The sequence below is a fragment of the Nymphalis io genome, chromosome 8 (assembly GCF_905147045.1).
Source record: "Nymphalis io chromosome 8, ilAglIoxx1.1, whole genome shotgun sequence".
NCBI classification, from domain to species: domain Eukaryota; kingdom Metazoa; phylum Arthropoda; class Insecta; order Lepidoptera; family Nymphalidae; genus Nymphalis; species Nymphalis io.
In genome coordinates this window covers 5,565,330-5,577,878 of record NC_065895.1, presented here as the reverse complement: position 1 = coordinate 5,577,878, position 12,549 = coordinate 5,565,330, and the positions used below count along the sequence as shown (strand labels likewise).

At 31.8% G+C, this 12,549-nt stretch overlaps 1 protein-coding gene across 6 annotated transcripts in view; it reads left to right on the top strand.

The window, feature by feature from the left end:
- The window catches only part of LOC126770291 (diacylglycerol lipase-beta), a 66,274-nt gene that overhangs the window by 44,247 nt on the left and 9,478 nt on the right, over positions 1 to 12,549 (top strand). For all 6 annotated transcript variants that reach the window (XM_050489626.1, XM_050489627.1, XM_050489625.1 and 3 more), the window contains exons 2-5: positions 4,379 to 4,474; positions 9,734 to 9,958; positions 10,909 to 11,021; positions 11,402 to 11,623. In XM_050489626.1, coding sequence (XP_050345583.1) covers positions 4,380 to 4,474; positions 9,734 to 9,958; positions 10,909 to 11,021; positions 11,402 to 11,623 — 655 coding nt within the window. In that variant the 5' untranslated portion in view covers position 4,379. The remainder of the gene's footprint in view (positions 1 to 4,378; positions 4,475 to 9,733; positions 9,959 to 10,908; positions 11,022 to 11,401; positions 11,624 to 12,549) is intronic.

The following is a 12,549-nucleotide window of genomic DNA, read 5'->3' as shown; positions in this document are numbered from 1 at the left end:
AAATTTTTTATCAATATTTATTAATTATCTATGAGTAAGGACTGAAACGATCAAATAAATTATTTGGAAGTTTTCCTCGTCAGCTCCCTAAGCATAATTCGATTTGGCATTTATTTCTCACAGTAACGAAAACTACATTAGAAAACTACAAGAGTAGATGACTACGGTCTCCAAGCAAGTTAAATGAAAATTGATAATGTGCAGAACACAACGTATCGAAACCATTTAACATTGTGGCTTATAATAAATATTTAAATCTGTAAATACGTCATAGTTACGTATGTACGTCATATTGTGCCCACGACTCCAATCGCGTGGAAGGTGTATAGATGAATTTACATTATTTTAGTAGTTTTTATTATATTTAAAATAAAATTAACACTCTATTTTAATCTAGAATTTAATCAATGAAACTGTAATATCAAGTAAAAGTTTACTTTTTATGATATAATAATGTCAAAATTTTCATCACAGGTACAGTTTTATTTATTTATTACAAAGCGTTAAGAATATATGGATTCCTCACAATATTTTTTCTCTCTCACTAACCTTGAATTTGTCTTAGAACATAGTTAAGTACATAATATAGTTTGGTCCGCGCGTAAGAGATTTTATTCAATTACCATTTATTTAATAAACGTCGTTGGTATTGACTCAGATAAATTATTTTATGTTGCAATATATATTATAAGGAGGTGAAATTTATTAATTAAATGAAGGTGATCTCCTAAGCTTCCATGCGATTTGAAATATTTCACTCAAATTTAAAATTGTAAGTTTGGGGCATGTTCGAAGCTATTCGATTTAAAAAAAAACACCAATAAATAGAATAAACCTTCAGGATGCACATGGAATAGATAGATATTAAACCGTAATAATAAAAGGATTATTCGTGGAGAACAATTTTGCGACGTAAGTCAACTACGAAAAAAGTTTCGAACGAATTAGTTGCTTACGAACGCGGCTCTAACAAATACATGAATACATACATGTGAATGTTTTCAATAGATTAAATATATTATACAGGCAAGATCACCTCTGCCGGGACTTTTCTAATGAATATATATATGGAATAATGTTATAAATCGTCTGAGTAATATTTGAAACCAGTTATAAAAACCTATACGTGAAAAAGACTTAATCATAACCAATAAGCTAATGGCACCCTCTCCTTTTAAAGATAAGGTGTGGCAGATTTTCATCCGACTCGATGCTATTCCTTAACCGTCGAGCATCTTTGTTGACATAAACAACGTCAAGATTTGTTTGCCATTTATTTTGTGGCGACGCAGTCCCACATAATAAAAGGCATGTTGCATCAAACAAAGATTTGTCGTAAATTTACGGACGATCTTTAATGTGACGTCAAATTATAAGACAATTACTTTATATATCCTCGGGAACTTTTTTGTTAGTGAGTAACATCCCCAACACATGGGTAATTGAGAGTAAGCGTTTTGATTGATTATTAATCTATCAATGTTCACACAATAACAAAACATTGTCTGGTTTCCATAGTACAAGCTCTGCTTAGTTTGGGATCAGATGGCCATCTGTGAATGATGTCCCAGTATAAATATTATTTAATACTTTAATCGTAGCTTTTGTAATAGAATTATATCATAATTTACAAAGCTTAACTAAAGCGAGACCCCCTCAGGATGTCTTTTACAAAGTAACAATGCTTACAGTTCACTATATACTTACTTACATCTTTATTACGTATATCACAAAAAAAAACATTGATTATATTTTAATAGCTTCAGTGACAATCATTGTATATAAACACGAGTTGTAACGATAAAATTAACACCAATTTCTGGCCCACAAATTCAATATATTATTCTTCCTAGGGCAAAGTAAACATATCAATAATAAAATTCCACTGCTATTTTTAAATATGGCAATTAATATATTAAAATGTTATTGAAAAAAATTTAAATACATAAAATACTTGATAAAATAGTGTGTAATTATATTTTTTATGCCGAATATATATTTATACTAATACTTAAGTAGCACATTTATTAAATTTATTGGCTTTTATATACTTTCAATTTCTTAATTAGTATACATATATGTACATATATATATATATATATATATATATATATATATATATATATATATTATTTTTAGGTCTAATTGGATGATAATTTTTTTTTGACTATATTTAGTTGACTTTTATGGAAAAACATCCTATTTATTATTATCTATGGTTCAACTTAATTATAATTATATTATCATAAATTAAAGATATAATTATAACTATTTTCATAAAAACAAAATTAGAGTTATTACCTATGTTAAGTGTTTTTTTAGATTATTAAATCAAGTAAGATTCCGTAGTAATTACATTTACATAATTTTGTTTTAGTTATCAATGTCACTTAGCAAAACATAATTATCATACTTAAATAAGATTAAGAACGAAAAACAAGTAAAAACAAAAAAAAAAAAAAACGAAACCACTCCATTGGTGACAAGGCTGGTTCATTTTTCGTCCAAAAAATTTCAACGGAAAAATACTGCTAGCTTTCTGGCAATAAATGCCACAATTCGCATTTATGATTTGTGTAGCGGTAGTTATATGTATTTAATTTTATATACAAATATATACAACTACTTATATACACTTAAAGACACACTAATAAAGAAAACATCTTTATTTACTACAATAATAAAAAGTTTATAAATAAAAATACTGTAAGTTTATTTTAATTGTGTTAGGTAAGCGGACTGGCAAGTGCGCCACCCGACGTTAAGAGGTCACCACCGCTCATAGCACAAAACCCTACCACCGAGTAAAATGAGCAAGAATAGATAAACATGTTATGTTTTTTTATTAAATATATAATGAAAATTTATTTTATTACTAATTATATAGTTTATCTGCGTAGCATTTACAAAAAATATTAATTTCATAGTAAACTTCTGTTTATTTGTAGTATATGTGTATAGGGTATTTAAGCGATAATAACATTTAATAATGTATAAGTAAAAATCGCCTCATAATTTAGCAATACTTCACATAGTTTACCTACTGACCGACTTCATTGGACCAGATAGTAAACACGATTGAGTAAGATACTCGCGTCCCGAAATATTTAGAATCCAGAACATCCGGGTTCGGTGTACGATGCAAAATATAGGATACGAGGGCAAATTCGAGTAAAGACGGCGACACGTCTTAGCTTTCTTTATTTACTTTCATTTTCATTATTCTTTGACATATCTCTTCAATCGAAAAGTTTTGTTTTTTTTGGCTGTTGAATAATTAACCTAAAAAGTTTTCTCAAATATTTTAAGTATTTTTAAAGATATTAGGTTAAAACCCGAGTTAGGACAGTGGTTAGAAAACGTGAATCTTAATCGAAGATTGCGGGTTCAAGTACTGGCAAGCACCGCTGAAATTTCACGTAATATAATTCATCTCGTGCTAGGTGTTGCTGGATAACATTGTGAAAATACCTCGTAATATCTCGGAATATGCCACATATGCCATCATCTAACCCGCATTTGATAGGCATGGTGGAATAAGTTCCAAACGTACTTAAAAGGAGAATCTGTTATTTTACTTTCATTATTTTAAAAAGTAAAAAGCAAACTATGAGGCTCCGTTCGTCGCGTTTCCAATGTTGTTTTACTCTACTATAATGTAATTAAAAAGGACGTAATAATTAAATTATATCGTTGTAACTGTATTAAAATTTGCTTGCCGAGTGAAATAATGCATTTATTACTATTTTCAATCTATTAACTCGGCAGTCGGCACATTGTTAACGAACAGTTCACAGAAGTATTCAAAGATACATAGGTATCAATGTACTCGTATTGAAGCGGCTTCTCATTAGACATTGTTGGAAATACCACTTTGTTATTTGCGCGTGAATTCAAAGTAACAGAATTACAAAAAACATGAAATATCATGAATTATGAAGATGGTTATCCTGATTTAAGGAAAATAATAAGTTGAATATTAGATATTTTTAAAATTTTTTGAAATGATTGTCTTTAATAAAAAAATACGTTTTAATTTATATTTTAGTGAGTGTAATTTGTGATTTCGTCGTCCAAAATCACTTTATATAATAATTTTCATTTCTCTTGAGTTGATTTGTTTAAGTATGGAAACATAGTACTGGATGTATCGTCTAGGAAACGATGTGGAAAAGGACGCCCATTTAATGTTGTCGGTACTATTTACGCGAATTACGATATCGACTTACGCAAAATAAGCAAATTCTCTTACACAACAAAACTGGATTTTCCGTAGCAAGAAGTACCATTCCACCATATACACCACTACTTGTTTTTGACATTTCATATTCTAAAAGGCATTTTATTACTTTGACTTAAGGTATCATTTTTGTTACAGAATGCCGGCGCTCCGGCTTCTGGGGCGTAAATGGCTGGCTGCCTCAGATGATCTTGTATTTCCGAGTATTTTCGAACTTCTTTTCCGTTTCGTCTGGTAAGTTATGTTATTATTGAATATAAAAGTTTTAATATCGATATTCATTGATTGGATCAGCTAGATTTCCACTTATATAATATATTTTATTCAAAAAGAACAAAATAAAAGTTTGTGTTTTATAGTTAAAAATTTTGCGAGTATTTACATGGATTTTGACCAACATTTCTTCATTTTGTTAGCGAGAAATACCAAAGCAATGATTAATTAACCTTGTCAGCAATATGAAGTAAGTGCGACGCAGCCTAGTTAGTATCCAAGGCTTCACACCTACAGTCATCTGACAGAAAGTGCTCGTGAAGACAGCAATTCAACGCTTTGAAATGTCACACAGTCACACTAATTGTCGTACCTAGATGCTATTTATAACTAAATTTACAGTTATATTTTACTTTTGATACAAAGTTTTCACGTTTTGTGGTAAATTATTAATTAGTATTTTATTTAAAAAAAATCATTTATTTAATAAATTATTCATCTTAAAATCATTAGTGTAGACATACACATTCCTTTTGTATGACTAACATAAATTAAGATTTTAAAAAAATATTCGATTTCGCATTACAATATTTTTTTTACATTAATTTCAAAACACATTCATGACTTTGACATGAATTACTTTTTTGCTATATAAAATATCAAGCATTAATCGCACATAATCTACAATCATTTTAAAGATCTATTTAGTAAGTGTAGAAAATGATTGGAAATAAGCAATCAACCTAACTAGTAAATAGATCGCTAATATATTAATTGCAATATAGTAATGAGCAATATTATATATGTTGTTTATTTTGTAATTAATATTTTATGTATATTAATTAGTAAGTAGTACAGATAAACTGCTTAGTTTCTAATCGTTTTTTCTCATGTAAATACCAACATTTTGAAATTGTCAATGACTTATAAAATAACAGGTTGGCTAGTTGATTTTTTTGGCATATTTTTTTTTAACATTATTTATAAATATGCGTTTCTTGTGATTTCGTGGTAAACGATTGTTCAGATCAGTTATAATACCGTAATCCAAATCAACAATTTATGATTTAAAAAGTGTTTTTTGAATGAATTCGAATTTATAGAAGTTTGATATGACGATCAGCTGCCGCATTGCAACAGATTTATTTGCACTAAAGCCCACGGATTGTATTCCCATAATCATTATTAAAAATTTGACTAAAACATAGGTATATGAATTCGCATGTTATGATTTTTTTTATTCTACTACAACTTACCTATACTATGAAAAAAACTTAATTATGAAACACGACTTAATTTGTAATATATATATTGTTCCAACTCAAGTACGGCCTTTTTGGTTATTCTCCAAAATGCAGTTTGGCTGTTGTTGTCGTAATTATCGGCAGGGCCATCGTTTGTGACTCGGCCAATTGGCCTGGCTGTTGGTTTATTGTGATGAAATCTACTAGTCTATTGTTTATTTAAAAAAAATAAGGTTTTGCTTTATTCAATTTTGTTCGTTAGTTTATAACATTAACTTTATTAATGTTTTATAAATCATATATTATATTACATCACTCAAATAAACGCTGTTTTTTATTCCATTCCGTTGTTAATCAAGTCAATGCTTACGTATTTATAACATTAGTAAGATTTTATAATTCATCATTATAAATAAGGTAACATCACAAGCATTATTAATGATAAAATTAATCACATAATTAATCGTTAACATAAATATCTTTACATAATTAATTTACTTGTATAAGAATACTTACTAATTTAAATTTATTTTTTATTTACATTTTTATAATATACAGGTTATTAATCAAAACTAAAATATACGCTTTATAACGCAGTTTTGAATCGTCATTTTACAATAATAAATAATATGTAAAGCTACCGGTTCGAAATATAGATTCTACCAAGAATCTCAGTAGATACTCTTTTCCAATTCAATTATATACGTATATTAATTAATTATCACAAACAAATGAAAGTAGATAATTGAAAGGTTGGTGCTATATTATGTTAAGTATATACGCTTCAACGTGGGTTGGGTTATCGATTTAGATTTTTTTATATAATAATAAAGATTTAAAAAGGAAGCTGGAATACTGGTGGTAGGGCTTTGTGCAAGCTCGTCTGTGTAGGTACCACCCACTCATCAGATATTCTACCGCAAAACAGCAATACTTGATATTGTTGTGTTCCGGTTTGAAGGGTGAGTGAGCCAGTGTAATTACAGGCACAAGGGACATAAAATCTTAGTTCCCAAGGTTGGTGGCGTATTGGCTATAAGCGATGGTTGACATTTCTTACAATGCCAATGTCTAAGGGCGTTTGGTGACCACTTACCATCAGGTGGCCCATATGCTCGTCCACCTTTCTATTCTATAAAAAAAAAAAGTTAATAAATGAACATGTTCATAACTTATTTCGTATTAAAGTACAAATTGACACGATAATGAATTTTCCCCGCAAATTTCTAACAAAGATGTTCGTACTCGCTGACCTTGTGATCTCAGTCTGATTGCTTCATAATGGCTTTTAAATTGTAAGGAATCGTTTTGATTGCCATTATTCGCTAGGCACATAACTGCTGGAACTGCTGGACCGGACATTTCATTAGTTTTGGACTTGTCACGCTTGTTATTCAATTCAGAAGTCATTTGAAATAATAAAACATGATTGTCTAACCGCGTTTTTTGTATTTACGATTATCATAATAATATTAGGTTTTTTTAACTTCAATTAATTTATACGTTTAGTTATTAAATATTATGAATAATAACATTTTGAACATTTTACATGTTGTCTATTTGTTTCAGTTTTTTTTTTCTTTCGAAATTCAGTGAAGTAAAGAATTAAGTAATATCCAGTAAATATCCATTGATGTAGTAAATATCAATTCCACTGATCTTTGAGCAGAAAGCTTGGGACTCATTCGCCCAAAATCCAATGTGGGTTAAAGGATATACACGTGGCAATTTTTCATCACACCACATGCCTCCTTTTCCTCACGATTTTATTCTTCAACACCGAGCACGAGTTAAATTATAAGCACAAATAATACGTTATAAAAAATACAATTCAAATTATATTGTGATTATTCTAGATAAGTCGACGATAACCCTTTTTTTTACGCTAGAAAAACGCATTACGCGTTTCCCCCACGGCACCGTTTCCGAGGCGCCAAGTGCGCCCCGAACAACGGAATACCCACTAAAAAACCAGCGGTATCTTTCCGTCATAACGAGGAGCGCCACGGGATCGTTTGCGCATGCTACCGCGACGCTCTGACGGGTGGCCTGCGTATGCAGGCCTCCATTCTCTGTGGGGATTACCAGGGTACTGAGAACCCCCTAGTCCCAGCGGCGCCTATTGCGGCGGAGGGAGAAGGTGCGCATAGCGCCTCATTCTTCTCCCCAGTCTTCTTCGGCGGAGCAGATTTGCAGCGGCGTCCTCTTCCCGCTCCCGCTCCGCGGCCTCCTTCTGCGACATTACATTTTCACAGAAGGAGACCATTTCCGACCAACACTCATCGCTTCCGAGCATCGCGTTGATGATGCTCGGCAAGGAGAGGTCTCCGCCGACAACTGCCGCCAGAGAAAGCCTCTGGGGCCCCCACGCGGCACACTCCGTCAGGGTGTGTTGCGCCGTGTCGGTTGGCGCACCACACTCGTGGCAGGAAGGTGACATTTCCCGCCGTGCTATCTTGTGCAGGTACTTACCGAAGCAGCCGTGTCCGGTAAGTACCTGCGTTAACCTAAACGAGAGCGTGCCTCGTTTTCTTTTGACCCAGCGATTTAAATGGGGACGTACCGCCTCCACTGTCGCCAAGCCCGCTGTGGGGGACCTCAGATCTTCCTCCCATCGGGCTATCAGGGCTTGCTGGGCTAGAGCCCTGATCCGCCCAACATCAAGTCGACGATAACCCTACGATACGACTCTCTATCCCAATTGTACGTTAAACATAGGTACTATGAAAAAAACACATACCGAAGCTTGCGAAAACCTACAAAATTTCAACTAAATCGAATGAAAAATGTGCGATTGCGATTGCGATTGCATTGCGAATCGGTGCTTAAAATTTAATATAATCCTTTAAAATGACGAATCAAAAGTGCCTACTTGAATGAATTATATGCTTATTTTGATTTTAAAGACTGGAAAAATAATTGTATTGAATCCCTTAAGGACAAAACAATTTTATGCGTTTCCCTTAAATAGAGAAATGTTTGGAAAATGAGCTTAAAAGATATCAAAAGATGCTAGAAAATGCGAAAGAAAACAGATCTAACAATTACAATATCGCTGACTTTATACACTTTGGGCTTTGAGGGGGCTAGCAAAGGTGCAATCAATAATTGTCTAAATAATACAATACTTCAATTATTGATTAGATGAAAAATTGAATACGTATGTCATTTCCACACATTCCTTTTCTATAAACGAAATTAACGATCGCTATTTGTCTAGGACCGTGGGTAAAATCGTTATTAATTTATATAAAAGTAATTTCTAAAGTTACTTTGAAACTTGTTAACAACTCCGATTAATTCAATAAATCGACTTTGGCGTACCCCCTCCGAAGTAGGTAATATTCGCAATTTCATATGAGACATTTTTTACAAAGATCAAAGAATTGACCGTTTACTTTTTTTGCCAATGAATAAATAACATATAAAGGTAAATATTAATTTTGTATCTTACAACATCAATAACATTTTTAATTTTTACTTTTAAACATAACCTTCAGACAAAAATAAAAATAATGGGTGTTTGTTTGGTGATTCATAAATAAATATCCATATAAACTGAAAAAAAAGTTTTACAACCACAGACACACAATAAAAATGTTCAAAATTAGGTAAAAATATATCGAACTTATTTTTTAAACTTTAATATCCTCAAACATTTGCTGGTACGAGAAGCGGACTTAAATCTTACCCATTTTCTCATCTCAGATAATCACGATGCTTAAAACCTGATTAACAAAAAAATAACAGAAGTAATAACTTCATTACAAAGGTCGTTTTTACAGTTACGTATAACAAAATTGAATAAACATAGTATAATTCTACTTTCTAAAAATACTCATAAAGGGACTAAGGGATTTATTACATGTCCGTCAAACGAAATTAAAATAACCTTTTCGTCAGTCAGAGAATTAAATTTTATACAAGATTTAAATTAAAACATTAATCCATTTTATATGTCGTCAATTTCATGCTTATAATGGGAATAAGTTATTGAAAATATCTAAATGTTATTTTTATTATTTATTTTGGACAGGTTAGTACTCATCGCTTTAGTTGTCGAAGTCCTGTACCCCATAACATGGCAATGCCATACGGATGGCTGGCACGGCGGGGCCTTCGTCCGACTCTACTTGTGCGGCACATTGGCGCTGCAGGCTTGTCTAATGTTGCTGCTCGCGGCACTGGCGCAGCAGTCCGCCAGAGGCACTATTACAGAAACGGACGCCAGAAAACTTGTGTCACCTTTACTATTACTTAAGTAAGTATTTATAATAGACATTTCAATGTAAAGCATATGTAAGCGCGCCTCGGGGATAATACCGGCTCGTATGCCGTTACAAAAACGGCATGATCTCTCTCCGCCTCATATAAAAGATAGCTCGTATGTGTAGCGCGGATACTATAATGGTTTTGTCATATTCGGTTTTTGTTTAATTATAAATTACTTTAATAATTAAAACAATCAATTTCGATGTTAAGCAACTGCCAAGTTGCCTATGACAACTTTTTCTTTTGTGCCTATGACAACTTTCGAATTTAGAAATAGTCTAAAATAACATTACTAAGTACACTGAGAAGGTAAGGGTTCATCTTCTTTGTCTTCTCATCTTCTTTATTACTTTGCGATGCCCAACAGGATTGATTGATATTCTTATTGGTAACATATAATAATATGTTTAATTATTGCTGAAAATATAACCACATATAAATATTTTGTAAAGTAATCAATGACTGAATATTTACACTTTAAAATTTTTGAGAGACAGATTTTATCGCAAATGTCAGTTGTTTGCATATATTCTCTTATCGTAAAGTTTTACCCTCATGGGCTTTCCTTAACAGTTTTATTTAACGGCACTGCAATGATCAACCCCTCCGAAATTAAAAACCCTATTTATATCATTGTATATACCTATGCTTAAGTTCTCAAAATATTTAAAGTCAAATATCTTATAAAAAATGGAGATAGACAATAAATCCATCGATGCATGCATTAAGTAATGTAATACTGAAACTGGAATATATATTTTAAAAATGTTTATATTTTTGTCTAACAAATGAATGTTAAAATGTTCGTTGTAACAAATTTAATGAAATAATATTTTTAATCCGATGTTACCGAAAATAGATAATTGTGAAACTATTATTCGTCCGATACAGTCCAATAACTTTGTATACAAATACGGCGTCACAATTTTATTTTTTCAGAGTATTCCTGGTGTTACCGGAGGTGGCGTTAAATGTAATGGGAACCATGTGGATGTTCTGTGAAGTCATAGAGTGTTCCGTAACGGATAAGTTTTCTAGTATCGTTATACAAAGTAAGTTAACATTACACAAAAAATATTTAAATAGTTATAATATTATTTATTTAAATTGAAAAGGATGTTCAAGCTGCATCTGTTACGATTATTATGTACGTAAAAGTAATATCCCAATGTTGGGCAAAGGCCAGATTCTCGTAAGAAGAAAGTTTTCTCACGAATTTTTCCTTCATTACGAGAAACACGAGATGAATTAAGTACATGAAAAATCAGTTGTGCTTGCCTGGAATTGAACCTACGATCTTTGGTTAATACTAACATATATTTCTCTCCATCAGCAAGGCCGTTTCTTTTTTGATAAATTTTATTAAAATAAAAAAGTAGCAACACCCTCAAAAACATAACATTTTTAAATTAAGCCATAATTTATATTTCAGGTATAGTACTTTTTAATTGGGTTCAATTGGCACTAACGGTGTTTGGATTATTCATGGTGTTCGACCCGCTGGGTTCAGTAAACTATGGGGACATGCAGGATACGCCCAACCAGGTGCGGCACCATAGAAAAGTGACCGGGCTTTGGTCTCGACGGTTTAGGTGGGCTTTTTGTTGGCTGAAGAGAGACGAACACGGCAAGGAAGCGTTTCAGCAAGTTGCAGGTATTTTCCTTTTGTGATTACATTTATATTTAACTCACATTTATGTCTTGTATTAAGTAGTCGGTTGAGAACATTTTTAGTAATTTTAGACTCTTTTACATACATGTGCATTAAAATATGTAATTCATTTTGAAAGGTAGTCTAGAAAATATGCTCATGATAAACGAGATTAGAGTCGAATCATAAAAAATATAACCATCCTGCCCTTACATTAGATTATTCAGCCAAAATCCGTCATTTTGATACACAGGTATATACCATTGAAGGAGTCTACACTGTCAATGAGATTAATATTATAGGTACCAATTAAGATTACAGGCGAAATTATCGAGAAAATTATATTCAATATTTTCCTCATAATATTTTTATTCCCATACCAAGAAAATACATCGTCAAAATAACAGCCTGAAATAAAAAGCTCTTTATTGCATCCTAAATTTATCTTTGACATAAAACGACACTCAAATAAGTAAAATTCGTTCCAAATAATTATGGTTACCCATTGGTTTTATCTGTATTCACGTAGTTATTACAAGTACTTTTATGTATTATTATTTTAATATACTTTTAACGAAAATAAGCACTAAGAAGTTAGTAAAAAAGCTCTACTGTCCTAAATGAATGAACGTAGCCAGTGTTACTTGGAATGATGTAAGGATTCTAACGATACGCTATACATCTAAATCTGTTCAGATGTTTATTATATTCCATTTTGTGAGTGAGTTTCAGTACAGTACATGAACCTTGAAAACATTACACTCCTTTTTTGGATATTCGTGTTAAAAGTACCATCCTTCTTTTAAGTAAGGAGAAGTAAGACTTGGAGCATGGTATTCTTTATAAATTTAATTATATTTACTGGGTTTCAACTCTTTATTCTTCGGTTAAGAGTCACGCGTTATATCCAAAGGTGCATTTTGGCATAG